At 39.4% G+C, this 18,980-nt stretch overlaps 1 protein-coding gene, 1 long non-coding RNA gene and 1 other non-coding gene across 9 annotated transcripts in view; 1 reads left to right on the top strand and 2 right to left on the bottom strand.

Moving 5' to 3' along the window:
• Window positions 1-3,639: 3,639 nt before the first annotated feature.
• On the top strand, window positions 3,640-4,966 carry LOC148727579 (uncharacterized). Its single transcript, XR_015989172.1, has 2 exons — window positions 3,640-3,938; window positions 4,155-4,966. It is a non-coding gene; the product is annotated as an uncharacterized LOC148727579 (long non-coding RNA).
• Window positions 4,967-4,970: 4 nt separating this feature from the next.
• Window positions 4,971-10,434, bottom strand: LOC111343201 (uncharacterized). The gene is made up of 5 exons (XR_015989147.1): window positions 10,054-10,434; window positions 8,080-8,347; window positions 7,387-7,461; window positions 6,859-6,910; window positions 4,971-6,113 (listed from the first exon to the last, which is right to left on the bottom strand). It is a non-coding gene; the product is annotated as an uncharacterized LOC111343201 (transcript).
• A 522-nt stretch (window positions 10,435-10,956) lies between these two features.
• The window catches only part of LOC111343203 (uncharacterized), a 9,593-nt gene continuing 1,569 nt past the window's right edge, over window positions 10,957-18,980 (bottom strand). Inside the window, exons 2-10 of one of the 7 annotated variants that reach the window (XR_015989151.1) lie at window positions 18,709-18,980; window positions 18,137-18,226; window positions 16,959-17,038; window positions 15,817-15,865; window positions 15,624-15,692; window positions 13,720-13,782; window positions 13,185-13,289; window positions 11,909-12,063; window positions 10,957-11,098 (exon numbers count right to left, since the gene is read on the bottom strand). The exon at window positions 18,709-18,980 is cut by the window's right edge and continues 59 nt beyond it. Coding sequence is in view for 5 of the 7 variants with exons in the window: in XM_088726298.1 (XP_088582424.1) it covers window positions 13,215-13,289; window positions 13,720-13,782; window positions 15,624-15,692; window positions 15,817-15,865; window positions 16,959-17,038; window positions 18,137-18,226; window positions 18,709-18,980 (698 nt within the window). In the remaining 2 variants the exon portion in view is untranslated. Of the gene's footprint in view, window positions 11,099-11,759; window positions 12,064-13,184; window positions 13,290-13,719; window positions 13,783-15,623; window positions 15,693-15,816; window positions 15,866-16,958; window positions 17,039-18,136; window positions 18,227-18,708 lie in introns of those variants that run through there. The other 6 variants (XR_015989150.1, XM_088726299.1, XM_088726301.1 and 3 more) reach the window with 6 other exon arrangements.

Raw genomic sequence — 18,980 nt, 5'->3', positions numbered from 1 at the left:
TAAGTCTGCGGCTAGGTCAATCCAGGGTTGACTTGGAAACTCTGTATGCCGTAAGGGCTCTGGTGGTGTAGGCAGTCCAACAAGTTGGCAGCCATGGCAGGTCTTACACCAGTTTTCCACTTGTTTATCAATTCCAGCCCACTAAACCTTTGTACGAAGTCTCTGTTTGGTTTTTACCAGCCCCTGATGACCCTCATGTGCTAAGTCTAGTACTCTTTCACGTAGTCTTCGTGGAATTAGCAACCTCGTTCCCCTTAATACTAACTTTCCAAGGGAAGAGATTTCATTTCTGACCTGTTTATACTGTGGCGGGGCTTTGTCCCAGTCTCCTGTTGAGATGCACTCTTGTAGTTGTGAAATTTCTGGGTCGGTAGCTGATTCTCTCTCAATTTCTTTGATTGGTATTGCTACTGGTGCTGATGTTTCTGCCACAAAGCGAATAAATTCCTCAGCATCATCATGACCATTCAACTCTTCCTTATCAACAAGTCGTGAAAGAGAGTCAGCAATGTTCTGTTTACCTGGTACGTACTGTACCCGAAACCGGTATCCGAGCCGAATTGCGGTAACTATTTGAGTATATAGTTTTTAGGGGCTTGTGGTCTGTCAGCAATATGAACTCCATCCCATACAGGTACATGTGAAACCTCTCGCATCCCCACACTAGTCCCAATGCTTCTCATTCTGTTTGTGAGTATCTGCGTTCAACTCCTGTTAAGGCACGACTAGCATATGCGATTACACGCTCTTGTCCCTCCTGGACCTGTGTAAGCACTGCCCCAAGGCCTACCGGGCTTGCATCTGTAATTAGCTTGGTTGCCTCTGCACTTCTGTCAAAATATGCCAATGTTTCTACTCGACCCAGCTTACTCTTCAGCATTTCAAATGCCGCTCCTTTTTCTGTGTCCCATTTGAATGGTACATCCTTCCTAGTCAATTCTCTGAGTGGCTCTGAGATTCTTGCTAAATTAGGAATGAACCGGGCGCTAAAATTCACTAATCCGAGGAATCTCCGCACTTCTTCTGCGTTTGTGGGTTCCTTAGCCCGGACTACTGCGTCAACACGTGACTCTGTTGGGCCGATACCTTTCCTTGATAGCAGATATCCCATGAAGGTGAGTTGTGGCATTCTAAATACACACTTTTCCGGATTGAGGATCAGTCCTTTGTCACTAATACACTCGATGGTCTTTTGCAACCTGCTGTCATGTTCTTCAACCGTACGACCATGGATAATTATATCATCGTGGATATTGGAGGCACCCTCACATCCAGCCAGCACTTGTTGTATGGTGTGCTGATAAAGCTCCGGGGCAGAACTAATTCCGAACATCAAGCGTTTGTACCTATACAACCCCTTGTGAGTAATGAATGTGGTAATAACTCTCGACTGTTGTTCCAATTCAATCTGATGAAATCCCCATTTGAGGTCTAATTTGCTGAACACCTTGCTTCCATTCAGTTGATAGAGTATGTCATCAACTGTTGGAATAGGATGACGTTCCCTTACGATAGCCTCATAGGCTTTTCTCGTGTCTACACAGTCTGATGTCCCCCAAGGGTTTGGGAACCACGACCACCGGGCTTACCCATGGAGTGGGGCCTTCAACTGGTTCGATAATATCACAGTTCACTAGTTCCTTGAGTTTCTGTTCTATTTTGTCCCTTAGCCCATAAGGTGGGGGTCTCAACTTCTGTGCAACAGGTTTAACTAAGGTGTCAAAGTGGAGCTTTGCTTGAAAACCCTTCAGTTTTCTTACTCCCTCAAAACACTCAGGAAAATCCCTAAGCAGGTTTTCTTCTTCCATGGCATTAATTTCAAGTTTCAGTATTGCCAGCTCCTCTGAGGTCTCCCTGCTTTCTGCTCCACAATAATAAAAACACACATGGCAACGTTTATCCTTGTAACAAAGTTCAGTTTCAAACTCACCAGCAGTGGCTCATTGGATCCATAAGAGTACAGCTTTCTGTTGGATTTTCTTGAAACAAATTTCACTTTTTTCTCGGTAAGCGTCTCCCATGTCGCTCTGTCAATAACATTGCAAGTGGAGCCAGAGTCGACTAAAACTCCTTCCAGTCGAACACCTCCTAGCTCAATGTCTACGGTGGGAATATCTCTTCTATTAGACTGTAAGGTGAAGGCGAAATCATCATCTTTGGTGACTTGGCGTATATTTCCTTTCCTGGGTCTGTTAGCATCGTCTTCCTTCGTTTTGCAAACTTTGGCAAAATGTCCCACTCTTTCACATTTCATACAAGTAGCCAGTCTTGCCTTGCACTCTCGATCCTTTGCAAAATGTCCTTCGAGTCCACACCGATAACAACGTCCTCCTCCACGTTTAGGCGAATCAAAATGTCCCCGCTCTAAGGAATTTACATTTCCGCTCCGTGAATCGCTTTCAATCGACCGTGCCTGACTTTAGGCAGCTTCCATGGATCTAGCAACATCTCTAGCCTCCTGAGGTGTGAGTTTACCACTGACAGCGAGTAGTTTCATGCGAAGATCATGGGACCGACATTTACCAATTAACTGATCGCGTATTTGTTCTTCCTTGGATGTTCCGAAGTCGCAATTGTCGCTAAGCTGGAACAATCTGGTCACAAACTGGTCTGTTGTCTCGGACTCTTCCTGTTTTGCTTGACGTAACTGATGTCGTTCAAATGGGATGTTAACTTATGGCAAAAAATGTGCGTCCAGTAGTCTCATAGCTTTCGCATACTGCGTTTCTTCTTCTAGGGCTGGTCCAGAGTCACTCAGCGTAACAAAAATGTCCTGAACATCCTGTCCAGCGCAATGCAAAAGTAAGGCTTGTTTTTGTGCGTCCTTTGTGATACCCTTGGCCTCGAAAAAAAACTCAAAAGAACGTTTCCATCGTCTCCAACGAGGTCCCATGCCTGTCGGATGGCCTGTGCAATCGAAATGTTGTATGTTTCCAAATTCGATGTTCACGGCCATATTTGCTCTGCATATGTCTGAAAATTTCCTGTTTATCCTCGTCGCCAATTGTAGAGATTAATATGCGTATTGAACAACGGATTAAACCGGATTACACCGCGGACCTTAACTCTCCGACTCCATACTCTCTTCTTCTCGTTCCTATCCTATAATAGTCTTTCATATATCCCGGCAGGCGTTACTGGTGCGGAGATTTCATTTTATCTGATCCCCATATAAGAATTGTATAACCTGAAGTTGTTAAAATTGAAGTAACCTTTCATGAGGAGACCTTTCCACCTTAAGTATATCTGTACATTTTTGATGCTGATAGCAACGACAGCCGTCATCAAAGCAGCTGTCTCTTTACTTAAAAAGTCAGTTAACTTTACTTTTAAAATTTTGCCACAGTAACTGTGCAAAATTCGTGCAGCCAATCGTCGACGGTTATCGGAAAATTTTTTGATCTTATGTTAATGTTTTGCTTCAGTTCTAACAAGATGTTCCACGGAACGTTGGGTCGATGCTAGTTGTAATTTCCTTAGTCACATTCGTAAATCCTAAAACCAGAGTAGCACAAAACCATTTCTGATTGTCCACCTGGTTGCTTTGTGAACTTTAAGATGTTCCAATTTTATTATTCACCGCTATTTCTCCATACTCCAGCAGGAGCTTTCAGTTTTAATATGGGGAGACCCTAAAGAATAAGAACCACTGTACTGATAAAGGAAGACAGGAGGCTTTAAGGAAGGAATCGCGAAAATCGAAGAAGGATTACCACTGTAAGAACTCTCAGAGCGATATGAGACGACATTAATTCAGAGTTGCCGCTATCGATTGGAATTAAGGAAACCTTAGAGAAAGAGTTTAAACGAATGTAAAGTGGAGAGGGTTTGCCGGAGAGACTTTTTGGATTGAAGCCTTCTGGGTTTTATTTTGCCCCCAGTCCGGCACAGACCATGAGAAGGATCTTTTAGTTTACAGCTTGGAGTCCACCCTGGATGTATTTTATTTAATTTACATAGGTCTGTTTTCTTCAAGATTGAGAGTAATCAGTTCCCCTTTAACAGATTCTCATTCCTCTATGATGATAATTGACGCCATATCACGGGCATTGGTGCCTGCCCATGGAATTCATATCATGGTGATTAGATTTTCCCAAACTTACCCACTGACTTTCTTTGAAGTTCTAACCCTCAGAATTACCCTTCATTCCTAGATCATTATTTGCGGTGTAATGGCAGGCTTATCTGTCATCTCGTGGCTACCAGAGATGTTTTTCGTAGTGTCGAATTGGTAAGTGCTTTACTATTTTATTCTACTTCAGCAATTCCCGGCATATTTGAAGTGACACAGCGATTTTAGTTACATTGCTTATATTGCCAGGCAAAATGATAATCAGTAGATTTTCTGCGTTTTGGTGAAACTGTAAAGTTGGTAAGGTAGAGTGTGACTTGGCTTCGGGAAAGGAGCCTTGGGTTTTGCACTTTGCACAGTTTCTCTTGATATAGTGGTTTGCTTTTTAACTTCTAAAAGATTGGAAAATCTCAAATTTCAATATTTTCTAGACACGAAGTTTTCAACTTTTGCCGTCCTGATTGTGTACATATTCCATAGCTGTAGCACTCTGTCTCAAGTACTACCTCACAGCATTCTTTAAGAGACAGTTTGTGGTTTTGCGCTCCATATTTTGAGGAACATTTAGTCTCCGCCCAAGAGTTTCAAGTGTGTTATCCTATAGTGCATATCTCCCAGTGATACAGGAGAGAGAAGGACAGCGTATTCACATCCTTATGCTCCATTTGAACATCCAGACAGGAATGGACTGACAGTCAGGTGGAAAGTTCAGCATAAAGCCTAGTTGACTCAATTTACCTTAATCTGACACGTTTGCACAAAGATCATTATTTACTATCGCATGCAGGTTATTACTACATTAGATGCAAAAGTAGAAAACGTTTCATTTAAGTACATGATTTAAAAGCCAGTTACTTAATGGCGCTTGGATACAAAAAAAGATGCAATTGTGTAGTCCTTGTCATAGTAATTGTTGATTGTTTATTGCCAGATTTTTTCCCCCAAATTTACAAAGTCTTAACTTATACACATGATGAGTTAGCGCGGAGAAACCCATCAACTTGAGGCTTTAAATTGAAGGGATCCCTCTATCAAACAAAACACATTACAATAAAATCGCAGAGCTTACTTATTGATAGTATTGTTTTCACTACCAAAGGTATTGTTATTCTACTGTTCAAGGAATAGCTGCTACCGCTAATCGTTTTCTTTCATATCTTTCATGACACTTTCCCTTGTAAAGGCTAAGTATATTGAAAAAAATGGTCACTGATCGATCTTACATGTGCTAGTTAGTCACACGTTTAACTGTAAAATCAGCTAGGCGATAATTTTTTTCCCTTGATGTTTTACTAATGAATCAAACTGCGGCAGTAGACCAGATGATGTATAAGCCGTCATGACTTTCTGTCGGTCTCCCTTATCAATTCATATTCTCTAATTTTTGTCAATTCTTATCTAAAAATAAGAGGTGGATGTTACTTGATGAAGCTTTTTCTTAAGAAAACGACTGCTTTGTAATACGGAGAGGGTGAGCTCTCGTATTCCAACAAAGAATAGAACTAGAATTTAAACTCCACTAAATTTACCGTTGAAGCCTGAGAGCGGAAGTATCGCGGCTATTGCATTTATAAATATTGATTTGGTGACTACTAACTCCTTCTGACGAGAATCCAGTTTTTTTTGGAGGGATAGTAAAATTCGGACACGCGAGTAGCTATTGCAAAGTGTTTCTCAGAAGTGATAGCAGTTTGCGAAGACTAGCAGATTTCTTGATTGAAAATATGCCAAAGGTCTGCAAACTACTACTAATCCTAATCGTCATAAAAGCAAGCATAACAACAACACATCCTAAAGCAATCTATACATCTGCGCAGCCTAGTTGTGGGTAATAGTGTATAGTCGATTCCACCGTTGCCTGTAGAGAAAAACTGCACCGAACTGTGTTCAATAAACTGTTTTGCCCTCAGCTCCGATGTATGAGTTTCAGAAGGCTTCCATTGATCCTTTCGCTTTACAATGTGCCACTTTCTGTATGAAATCTCGCCATGGAGCAAACGCGTCTCCAGGAGTACAGTGCCTGCTGGATAATGACACACAGCTGCAATAATAATTTACAAAGACACGTTAATAACAACTGACGATTCAACAAGACAATATTCCAAATTCGATATGTTCCAACTAGGGTCGGAAAAACTCAGCAAGCTCATCAAATGTAGTTATAACACAACCAAAGTAAAGCGCGCGCTCTGATTGGTCAATTCAGCGTCTACCATCTGCCCATGGGTGTACGCTGCTGACGTGAGCAAATGCAAAGACTAGTTTTCCGCGCGCGCTTGTTTTTTCTGCTCGCGTAAGATTTGTTCATTAAAAGAAAACTCTTTTGCTACAATATAGCAATGTTATTTTATAAAGAAAATGGTAAACGCCACAATATACACCATTGAGTTAAGGATCCATTGGGGAGATTGGCCAAGTACTCAAGAAGCTAGAGTCGCTCTCGGCTATCGCCTCGCGCAACTCTGACGTTTCTTTCGTGCTTGGCAACCTCCCGCGTGCATCCTAACTCAGAAGTGTACGCTGTGGTGTTTACCATTTGTTAAGTGTAATGGCGCGTATGGTTTGCATGATTTCTTCCGCTTTCTTTTGCTCTTGTTTACTTTTTGTTTGATCATTTTTATTTTCATTTTTTTTATTTCTGTGCCACACCTAGATCTCACAGAGAACTAATTATTTGCACGTGACATCAAGCTTAAAAATAGTTCCACTCTCAACCAGAACATGGCGATTACCTCCGTAATTGATTTGTCCTTGAAAACTTCTCAATTTATTAGTCTCTGTCCTACCTGTCTTGTCTCTATTTCCTTCATATTGAGGTCTCTCAACTACACCTTTGATCTGCAAAAAAAAAAAGATGTTGTCAGTCAACTAATTTACCTCATTTTCTCACATCATTTCCCCCGATACGTAAGCATAAAAGTAGAAAATTTATGAAGCTCACTCAACTGAGTTTGTGATTCAAGGACCCCAAACCCCTGACAGCCTTATGTCGACGTTATGTTGCAAATTCAAAAAATATGGTTCTTACTCTCTCTACATAATCTCCTGATATCCCTTCCGACCTATCGGGCGAAGCTTCATTGAATAGTCTATTACCTTTTGAACTATTGCTATCTTTTCCAAAACTTGTTCAGTGCCTGCAATCTCCAATTATTCTTTTTATCACCAGAACACGCATATGATGCCGAAGCAAAAACCTTTTCTTCAAATCTTCAACTTACCCTGATATTCAGATCGTTTAGCACTAGTACTAGTTCTGGGTCTAGTTTCAAGATATTACTTTTACGGATGGGCTGAGCCTAGTATTCTCCTACCTCGCTGTTCATGGGTTCTTCTTGCTCTGTATTCTCATTTCTCCGACGCGTTTTCTTGTCATGTTCACACGTTGCCTAAAGTATGTTCAAGGATGAATACGTAGTTCCTATGTATATAGAACATCTCTCTGGCCTTATCTACAATATATTTCTGAGGCACACCTTGGTAAAAGTTGGCCTATTCATTGAAATGGTGATAAATATCCAACAATTTCATCGACACTGAGGTGAATAGTTGTTTTGATAGAAACCACAAAGAAACCAAAGATTTAGTCTGAATCTATTAATGCACCGCAAAATGGGTGGAATTTGAACTTGCTAATCCCTCCGGACTAGCCGATCCACACGTACAAAAAGCACCATTCATCTGGGTTTTATGTACTATAACAACCACGTAACAAGGAGACTTTAGCTATCACTATCGTTAGAGTAGTAATTACTAAGTCTATGTAGCAGTCTTTTTATGTAAGAACAATTCTTTGTTTTGACGATCATGTCAGCGACCTCGTTTTGACACGAATGAACATTTCCGAACGCGATTCGGATTATGTTGACCACTTTTCACCGACCAAACACAAAGATCACAACATCTTAACAAATCTAATGGGTTTTAAGTGCCTAGAATTATCCCATTACGAAATGTAGGATTTTTCCTGAGTTGTTATTAATGAACTTCGCTTAATTAAGTCATACCCCGTGGTAGTTGTCTGGGTTTTGTTTGGGTGGGTATTCAAACTTTATTCCGTTCTTGCTTGGATCAAAGTAATGCAACAATGCTTCCTCGTGGATTTCTCTATGCCTCTTGTTCCAAGAAAAAATGAAGCTTTTTCTTCAATCAAGATACTCCTCAGCAAACTGTGACGCCACTTTCCTTCGTGCCCAACGAGAGATAACAGACTGACTTCTTCGTCTTCCCCTATGTAATTATCGTCTGAGCCAATGACTATCAACACCTTGTTCTCTGTGAGCAATGGTTTAAAAATTGATTAGATGCCACGAAATATGTCATATCAATCATAGCGTGAGATTTTTTGCATTTTTTTTTAGTTTTGTCTTACCACCATTTTCTTTAATTCGCGTTCCTCGTAGACGAAACCACGTCTTATTGCCGAGAATCCGCCGACAGTTGCAAATTTTCGTAAGTTATTTTAATTTTTCTAAAGGACCCTTTTAATAAACCTTTTTCGAAAACTATATCAAAAAGGTCTATCGCGCTTTCTCTTCTCCGAAAAATCGAAAAGTTCAAAATATGTTTTAATGGCCGTCGTCCCTCTCGTAAAGCAATGAAACATTATGCAACTTTGGTAACTTCGTACGCTACAACGCGATGCAATCCCGCTATTAAATTTTGAGTGCTAGTAGATGGTCCTTTCATCTCTTGGAAAATATTAATTTCTTGATACGTTGTTACGTTCAAGTCTGAATAAAAAAACTCGTTGAAATAAAGTACTTCGCGTCTCTTTCGCGGAGGTAGAATAAAGGTCAACTTCAGTGGCCTATGAACAGGTCTCCCATATATACTTAAAAATCGTAATATATATCATCTTAAAGCTTTATCCTTTTATTTTAATTCCTCCAATCCTCTATATTGGCCCGCCATAAGCAGCACGTCCAGGTTTAAAAGAGCTTGGGCTACTTTGTCAAAAATGCAATGCGAACCGCTGAAAAGCTGTCATGACCCACATCTTAAAACTTTTTCCTTTTAATTTAATTCCTCTAAGTTTCTCTCTTGGCCCGCCATAAGCGGAGCGTCCACCTTGAAAAGATTTCGGGCAAAAATACCAAAAAATGTGATGCGATCCGTTGAACGGCTGTCACGCGAGTGGTCATGTATTTGGTGTATTCCTGGATAAGCTGAAAGATTGGCCTTGACCTCTTGCGTCACAGTCGTTCAACGGATCGCATTACTTTTTTGTTAATTTTTAGCCCGAACTCTTTTTCAATATATTACCTTAAATATATCGATATTCATGGTCAGTGGCTCTTAAGAAGACTTACCTATCGCATGATACATATTGACTTTATTAGAACAAATACGTTGACATGTTTTTATTTATTCTTTATTAGAAGTTATGACAAATGAAATTGGAATTATGTATTTCCGCCCTTTTCCGAGAAATCACACGTTCGTTCACCATTCGAGATTCTTCAGATAAAGCGCAATCTTGCTCAATGATTCACCCTGATTTCAATCATTGCTCTCTCCAAACGAAGTGTTCTCGTCTTTAACACTTATTAACATGATAAATAATTTTTCTGTCTGTTGATTAGTCTTGCCCGTCAAATAAAACAGTGTTTCACTTCGCGAACCTGTAGCTTTCAAAAAAGCCCTGTGGATCTTCGCGTGGCCAATCCCCGCATTATCTTCATTACTAGAGAAGCGAGACTCGCATATCGTACGAATGTTGTACCATGGACATGTCATTTCATTTTCACGGGATAAATCGATCAATTAAAAAAAACAAAACACTAACCTGCTTCCGCTCTGTGGTGTGTGACGACGACTCGAAAGGGAGAGTGATATATTTGCTCATATCAGCTTTTACCATTCGAATTAATCCCGCCTTTTACACTTAATAACATGAGAAAAAACGTTTTCTCTGTCTGATGTTTAGTTCTAATGCCTTTCATGTTCGTTAAAAAAAACTTTTTTCTCATTTAACTTACTTGTGGCCTCTAATAAAGCTCTGTAGATCTTTGCGTAGCCAATCCCTGCATTATCTTCGTTGATCGAGAGACGCGACTCCCCTGCACGTAGAACAAAAATAGCACAATCCATCTGAATTTGAGGAATTTCGTTCTCACAGATATCAGCCATTTGTTGCAATCTAAAGTTATGCTTCCCAATCGCGAAGTTCAAGCCATGTTTCTTATTCATTTCCATCAAGAACGCCTCAACCACCTCTAGCTTGTAGGTGTTATCGCAATTAAAAAGAAAAATGGTCTTATTCGACTTATCCGCCATAGTGGGACAATGTTTTGAACTATTCCTTCGCCCAGAGCTCAGTTATCAGCGAACGTTGTTTGTTTCAAGTTGATGAATCTGCGCATAGCAGATTTCCGGGAAATGTTAGTCTTGTGATATTAAATTTGATTTATTTTGTCACGCAATGCAGACTCAGGCCGACCGTATTGTACGTGGCGGTCGCTGAACCTCACCTTTAGGAATTGAGTGTTGACAGTGATTCTGTTAGCCTGAGCCGGCTCCGTTTTACCGAGGATCATAAACACATCTCATCAGAAAGTCAGTCACAAGTCTTTAGGGTACAGACTGAGGGTATTTAATTGGAGTTGTCATCAGTCTGTTTTGTTGCTTGCACTTTTTTGGACTTGCTCAGTTTCATGTAATTAATGGGAATAGTTTTGTTAAAAGTGTACAATCTAGGATACTTCCACAATTCTTTGGTTTTCACGGAAAGCCCTTCTAATGACTAGAGTCAATGGTCTGATAATCCTTTAGATGTAAAGGTATTTTGTTCCGGGATTTACGTAAGCTGTTATGGATTGCTCCAAGTAGTTGTCAAATTTTGTTGCAATCTGTTTATGGCGCTTTGTAACAGGAAAAAAAAAAAACAATTGTAGTCCTTATCATGATAACTGTTAATGGTTTATTGCCAGATTTTTGGACCAGAGTTACAAAGTGTCAGTCTATACGAGATGAGTTGGTGCGGAGAATCCCATCAACTCGAGGCTTTTCATTGAAGGGCTCCCTCTATAAAATAAAACACATCACAATAAAATCGCAGAGCTTACATTTTCATATTATTATATTTACTACTAAAGGTATTGTTATTCTACTGTTCAATGAATAGCTGCTACAAGTCCAGCGCTGGACTGAGTAGAGCGCCGGCCGGACCAACACTCAGGGTCTTAAAATAATTGAGAAGAATTAGCTACCTTTCTATAACATCAAGAAATGGCTTAGATATTCTAGTCTTCTCGGATAGGGATGAATAAATGGAGGTCCCGTCTCCTGCAGGGTTGGGGTAGGAGACGTTAATTTCCCACACACGAGACCTCCCCTGGGGTGGGATGGGTGGGATATTGGGCGCACTTAAATTGGAGCCTCGCTCTCTTGTCCGACCCTCACCACACTGTGGTGAAAGTGATTAAATAATCGTTTTCTTTCATATCTGCCTTGACACTTTCCTTCGTAAAGGCTAAGCTTATAAGAAGAATGGTTACAGATTGATATCAGATGTGTTAGTCACGCGGTTAACTTTAAAATCAGCAGGCTAAAAAAATTGTTTATTTTCTTTTATGCTTCACTCTAGAAAAAAAAAAATTGGAATTGCAAGTTGCTCTCACAAATTGTTGCCTATAAGTGATAACATTTGGCGACAAGTGGCGGATTTCTTGATTGACAATATGCCGAGGGTCTGCAAATTTATTACTGCTCTTAATCGTCATGAATGCAACCACAAGAACAACACATCCTAAAGAAATCTATACATCTGCGCCACCAAGTTGTGGGTAATACTATGTAGCTAATACTACCGTTGCCTGTTGCAAAAAACCGCACCGAACTATGTTTTGCCCTCAGATCCGATACATGAGTCTCAGAAGGCTTCCATTCACCCCTTCGCTGTACAATGTGCCACTTTCTGTATGAAATCTCGCCATGAAGCAAACATGTCTCCAGGAGAACAGTCTCTGCCGGGTAATAAGGGCTCACGGCTGCGATAATAATGTACAAGGACACGTTAATAACAACTGACAATTCAACAAGATAATATTTCAAATTCGATATATTCCAATCATTAGGGTCGGAAAGACTCTCCACTATTCAAGTGTAGGTGTAATGGTGTTTGACATGATTACTTTCGCTTTCTTTTGCTCTTTTTTTACCTTTTGTTTGCTTGTTTCTCATTTTCAAACAAAACAAAAAGGAAACAAACAAAACAAAGCACTGCTTTTAAAAGCAATAGTTCTTGGGGAGGGTTGAACTTAAAGAAGTCGGAAAAAATCAACCATTATCATCATTTTTTCATGACAGACCGCCTCCCGGTTAGCTCAATTGGTTAGAGCGCCGGATTGTGTTGTGCGGGAGGTCGAGGGTTCGAGCCCCGGCCGCACCAATACTCATGGTCTTAAAATAAGTGAGGAGAATTTGCTACCTTTCTATAATCAAGAAATGGATAGATATTCTAGTCTTCTCGGATAAGGACGAATAAACCGTGGACCCCGTCTCCTGCAGGGTAATGGGTAGGAGACGTTAATTTCCCACGCACGAGATTACTGTGTGGTGGATGCCCTCCCCTGGGTGGGATGGGTGGGTGTTGGTCAATTAACCTATGTATGTATGTATGGACAGTATTAGTTCTGGACAAAAGATTATCAGTCTATAATCTCTTGTTTTGAGAGCTTTTCCTTGCCTCTACTGGGACCAGTTTTTCGTGGCTCGAATACAAGCAAATCAAACGAAGAGCCCTTAACTTTCCTTTGTGGAGTCGCCAATTTTTCTCCGTCCACTATAAACAAATTAAAAGCGAATTGCTCTATTATAGATAATTTTCTCTCAAACTCCTTGAACGCATGTTAATAAGAAATTTCCTACATATTAGTTTCTTTAATTCCACAATTTTAATTTTTTTGGCACCGCATTTTCTGTAACCTAGATGGGGGAGTGCCAAAATGGAGTGTCAACATATCTCATACCTCTGAGGATAGTCTGCTGGTTTTTTAAATAGTTTGCGGACGTCTCAATCCGTTCAGAGAAATAATGAACATTAAAATCTCTAGATGTCCCAGATACGTAATTCTTTACAGATGGCATAAAGCTTAAAAATGGCGATTACCTCCGTAATTGTGTCGTTCTTGGGGACCCCTCAGCTTATTAGTCTCTTTTTCCCATGTCCTCTCTCTCTCTCTCTATTTCCACGTCTCTTATCTTCAACTTCCGTCTGCAAAACAAAAACGAAGTTGCCGGTCAAGTCATTTAACTTTCTCATGTTATACTAAAAAGTATAAAAATACAAAAATGAGAACCAAAACCCCTGACAACCCATGGACCGTCATGTTGGAAATTTAAAATAATTATAGTTTTTACTCACTCTCTTTACGTAACGTTCTGATACCCTTACAACCCTATCGTGCGAAGCTTCCTATAGTCTATGACCTTTAAAATTGTTGTGATCTTTTCCGAAGACTTGCTCAGGGCCTAATCCAATCTCCAGGTATCCTTCCTTTCGACCAGAACACGCACATAATGACGGAGGTAAACCTTTTCTTCAAATGTTTGGCTAACTTTGGTTCTCGTATTGTTTAGCACTAGCTCTAGGTCTGGTTACGAGATATCAATTTTATAGGAGGACTAACCCAGTAATCTCCTACCTCACTTATGGGTTTTTCTTTCTCTGTAGTTCCTTTTTTTCCCTCTGTAGTTCCACGCGATTCCTAAATGGTATATAAATAGTTGCTATGAAAATAATTCATCTTTCTCACAGGACGAATGTTCTTATTTCAGTGCCTTTAGGCAAAATCTAAAGCAGTCTTAAAGGTTGAGAAAAGCTTTAATCGTCTTTAATTGTCAAATGAAATATCCGAAAGCTAACTCTAACCTTTAATGAATCTTCAATTGAACATAAGTTTAACTTTAGTAGCGCAAATCCTTTAAGTGGTTTTTTTTTGGCACAAAAGAGGGTGTTTCATTAAAATACATTTAATTTGACTTTAAGGTGAGATTTAAATGAGTATAGCTGTTCTGACATCTTTAATTCATGCATTAAAGATAGTCTCATTGTAATCTGAACTGTCAACAGAAAATTCATCACAAATCAGCCGACACTTGCACTGATGAGCCAGAAGAGCAAATTTTGTTCTACGTGCAGCAACGTGAGCTCACAATTCTTTCTGGGGTCGAAACATTTTATTGAAAGCGACGGTTTCATTTTTGCATCTCCTTTAAAGAGCGCATGGAGCGCGATGACAAGAAAGGAAATGTTTTCTGCGCGCGCTTTAATGGCTTCGAATCACGTTCAACTTTCGAAAGGCATAAGCGGAAAGGTAACGGAAAGAAATTAACAGATACTTTCGTGGCGACTTCAAATTCCCGTGATTTCACGAAATTTCAAGTTCATCTGACTATGAAGGTTAGTTAATTTGAATATAAAAAAAGTCATGTGTATGTATTTATACATACCTACATATATCTTTACGTCTTTAATTATTACATGAGAACAGAACTGCTATTGAACGTTGCTTGAGACGATTAACATTGAAACTTCCTCGCACTCAGTCCCTGAAGATTTTTTGAGGTCGGAGTTGTCTACTGCCTGTGGGGGCATGGACGCCCCATTGAGAAAGTACCTTCGTAGACTATTGCGGCAAGTTTGTAATGTTTCTGGTTCAAATTATTTGCCTTTGTTTTCTTTTGTCGTGTGGCTTATTTCTTTCTCCGTATTAAATGTAAGGCTTACAATCTTTCTCCTTTCCAGGAATATTGATTGAAAAGCCTGAGGTTTGAATTCTCACATGCGTCCACCCAGAGGTTTGTCTTTCTGCTCTGCTATAAGAACGTTTGGTAGCGATGTTAAATAAATTGAGGTTTGAATCATCACAAAGGTCCACACAAATTTCTTCTTCTGCCCAGCTGATAGAGCAGATGTTCCTTATGAATATTGACCCAGCTCTTACTTTTTTTTGTCTTCCAGCTGATAAGGCGATGCGCAATTTTTCTGAGATAATTGATTTTTGACTGATATGATATAAACAATTAGTTATCGTGGCCCCTCTCAAGTTAAGCTCGAGTCACCATTCCGCAAATGCCATAATTTTTTAATGTTGTTCAGTTAAAAAGCAGATACTCTCCAACCTGGCTTGAGTCTTTTTTTATTCCTTTGACTTTGAATGTCAAGGGTGCCGGAGAAAAGTAAATCCCCGCTTGAACACAGACACAGTCCTCTAGTGGTTACAGCCGAGAACCGACTTGTCTAGCCTCCGGGTTTGAGACCTATTTAACGGCTCAGTGCTCGTATCAATCAATGAAAATAAAAAAATCATAAAGCATAAAAATAAAAACGATACGGGTATATCAGGTACCAGAGGGTAAGAACAAAGTATGGGCAATCTGCACTGCACCTCTCCTCAGGACGCGAAAATAGACAAGCACTGAGAGGAGCGCACGAAACTCTCCTCCCAGCAGGGATCACCTTCTCTGGGCTGACTGCAAGAGGTTCGAATCCTCGCAAGGGACACAGATTGTAATGGTTTTTCTTTCACTATCCTATATATGATACCATTAGCTTTCTGTGATCCATCTTGTCTGCTGGGAATGAAATGTCTTCTTCTGAAACTCTATCCTCAAGCTGAAAAAGAAGTGTGCTTGAACTAAATTTGCAATAGCTATAAACTGAAGCTAAACTCAAGTATTTGTTCCTGACAAAATTCCATGCAAATGTGACGTAAATTTGACATTTGCTTTACATTTACCTTGCTTATTGAGCAAAGCTGTTCATTTGCTATAAATTTGCATTGGGATCTAACAAAAAAACAAATAAAAACCCTTATTTAGTGGCCATTTGCCAGTTCCCTGAGGGTGGCCCATTTACTGGGTTCAACTGTATTCAGAATAAAATTTAAAGTAAATGAAACTGGAATTAAATGTGGTTGATCTATTTACCTTTGCTAGAAATCCGAGGGAAATAATAATTCAGGCCACAGGCCTGCCAATCATCCACTTAGAGGCCGATTACATGAGTCAGGCTGGCCTGCCCACATAATGCCATCCTAGCAAACAGTGAACTCGGCTCATGTAATCCACCCTTACTAAAACAACTAATCGGACAAACAAAAGTGGCAGGCCTCTCCCTACCACAGACATAACATTTTATTGTTTTGATAAACACTGCGAACGTATATTGCACAAAACAAACAAATTATTTTGACTTCGGCTGAACAAATTGTCTACAATATAAATAATGTGTTCTATAGCTCATGTCTCCAAAAATCAAGTCACAATAAATCCTAAGAAACTGTCATTTACAATTAAACTGAATAAATAGCTTTATTAATCAAAAGCATTGGTATGCAATTAAAGAATGGGTAAAAGAAAGACTTCTGCCACTTGAAAGCACTGATTTACAAGATGTGCCACTTTTTCACCTGCCAACTTACAAAATGCCATTGAGAAAACTTTCTACACTCATGTTACTGTCACAATAAATGGGAATTTCAGAGAAATAATTCAAACAATAATAATGAATACATAATAGTTTGTGTTTTCAGCACTCTATAAAGGCAACAAAAAATAACTGTCTGTATCAAGCATTACTATAATGAGGTTAGCACTTTTGGTTATTCTCTGTAGTTGGTCTTTTTCTTTTTTTTGTGTATGCATTGTGAAATTTTTATTTTCATGGATCAGTGTAAATTTTGTTTCATATATACAAACAATGTTATTTGTGGAAATCTCCCTATGAAGCTGACAGACAGTATTGATTTTACAGAAATACATATTAATCTGTTGATTTCATCCAAAGCTTCAAATCATACAGGGTAACAATTTTACATACACATTGGCAGTACAACAAAAGCACTGACTGACAAGATGTGCCATCTCATCATCTACCAACCTATGATGTGCCATCGAGAAAGCTTTCAGTGCCCTTGTGGGAAAAAGTCTTGGCAGGAAAAAGAGCAGATCCCTCACTCCCTGAAAGAAAAATACAGAACCTAAGAAACAGTGAACAGCTTCTCAATTTTATACTTGTATTTAAGTGACTCTCAATTTCATTGTACAAACTTAATTTTAATTTTAAATTATTTAAGCTATTGCTTCACCATTTTATACCTGTATTTAAGTGACTTTGAATTTTACAGTACAAACTTAAATTTTAATATCAATTGTTAGTTATTTTAATTTCTAATCAATTGGGTCTTGACAGTATGTATTAGGTTTTTTAGATTCTTAATCTTAGAGGCACATACATATTTTGAACGAGCTCTATGAGCTCCTTGACGCTACGTGGGTAAATAAAGTATCGATTGATATTGATTGATTGATTGTATGTTAGTACACCTAAACTAATCCCTTCATATGAAATTTTAATTGCACTTCTAGTTCATTAATTATATCACTTAATTGTGGTCTTAACTCAAGATCACTAAGAATGCACTTTTTCCTCAAAGCACAAAGGAAGTGGCATTGGAGGTATGTACCAACTGCATAGATCACTCTTCCAAAAGAGAACACATCACTGGCATGCAAAGGTGGACTGGCATCACAGACAATTTCAGGAGCAATGTGACCATGCTTACCTTTGTAAAGTTTTTGTTCTTCAGGTGTGAAATGTTTCACAAGGGAACCAACTGCTGTTAAAGCTACACATTTGCCAAAATCGATTGATATGGCACAATACTCATTGTTTACGTGCGAGATAATGACACTATCTACTTTGATATCCCTATGAATAAATCCTTGTTTATGTAGTTAAGATATTGCTTGAGCCAACTGATTGATCAAGGTCAGCCAAATAACCAGTCAAAGATTCAACCCTCTGCTCTTCAGTGACAAAGACATTGTAAAAGGCTTGTCCAAAACATGGTAAAAGGATGACACTAGAAGGTAAGGCTTTCACAGTGTACATGCTCCAACAAGAAGAGGAGAATTTGCATGTTGGAACTTTGACATGACTCCTGCCTTCTATCTGAGTTCCTCTACTGTAGCAGGATAAAATGTTTTAACTGCAATGGGATTGCCTCTGTAAAACATCTCGTTTCAGCACCCACCCACACCTGAACCCACATGTACCTTCACCTCCATTCCAGATTCATCTTTTAAGGGCTCCAAAATGGCACAGTCAATTTCCACAATGGACTCACATGTTGCTTTTGCAATGACCTACATTTCAACAAGACAAAAAGTTAATAAATCCTTTGTTAGCCCGCCTCTTTGGAACAAGAAATAAATGATGATTAAATGCTTCTCTATATGGTGTAATGTATTTATTTACACAGAATTTTAAATGGCAATTTCTTTTCATAGTAACATAAATGCAGTGATATCAAGGTCAGATCAGCGAATGTAGATGGAGTGCTACTTTCAACATGGCTGCCTTATTTGAAATTACCTAAGGGTTTAAAGCAGATGGAATGACTCAAATGTATCTTGTTTTAGAGGCGATGGTAAAATAAATTATAGTGAGGAAGACTTGGTTAAACAGCATCAGGAAGTAGATGCAATAACCAATTCTGTGACAACACCCAAGTAGTCCCTCAAACTCCCCCCCCCCCCCCCTCCACTTTAAGGGTGATGATGAGGAAGGGGTGATGCAACTGCTTTAAAACCTTTCCGGCTTTGAAGATTTAAAATGTTGTACATACCTTCCCTTGCACTACAGATTGCCTTGGAATTGATATCCAAGCCTTTCTTGAAGCCTCTTCTTGCTTGAGAAGTGAGTGCCATCGATCATAATATTTTCTCATTATATTGTCGCATACCTTTTCTTGTTTCTCAAGGCGAGCCTTCTCGATCTGTAATCCAGACGCAAGTGTCTTCTCTTTGTCAAGGTTTCTTTGCATTCGTTTCCACTTTTTCCTTTCTCTTTTCATTCCTCTTATCTCCTCTTTTGTGTTTTCACAGCTTTTCCTATCCA

This window comes from Stylophora pistillata, chromosome 7 (assembly GCF_964205215.1).
Source record: "Stylophora pistillata chromosome 7, jaStyPist1.2, whole genome shotgun sequence".
Taxonomy (NCBI): Eukaryota; Metazoa; Cnidaria; class Anthozoa; order Scleractinia; family Pocilloporidae; genus Stylophora; species Stylophora pistillata.
The sequence above is the reverse complement of the archived record's forward strand: the minus strand, read 5'-3'. Positions and strand labels throughout refer to the sequence as shown.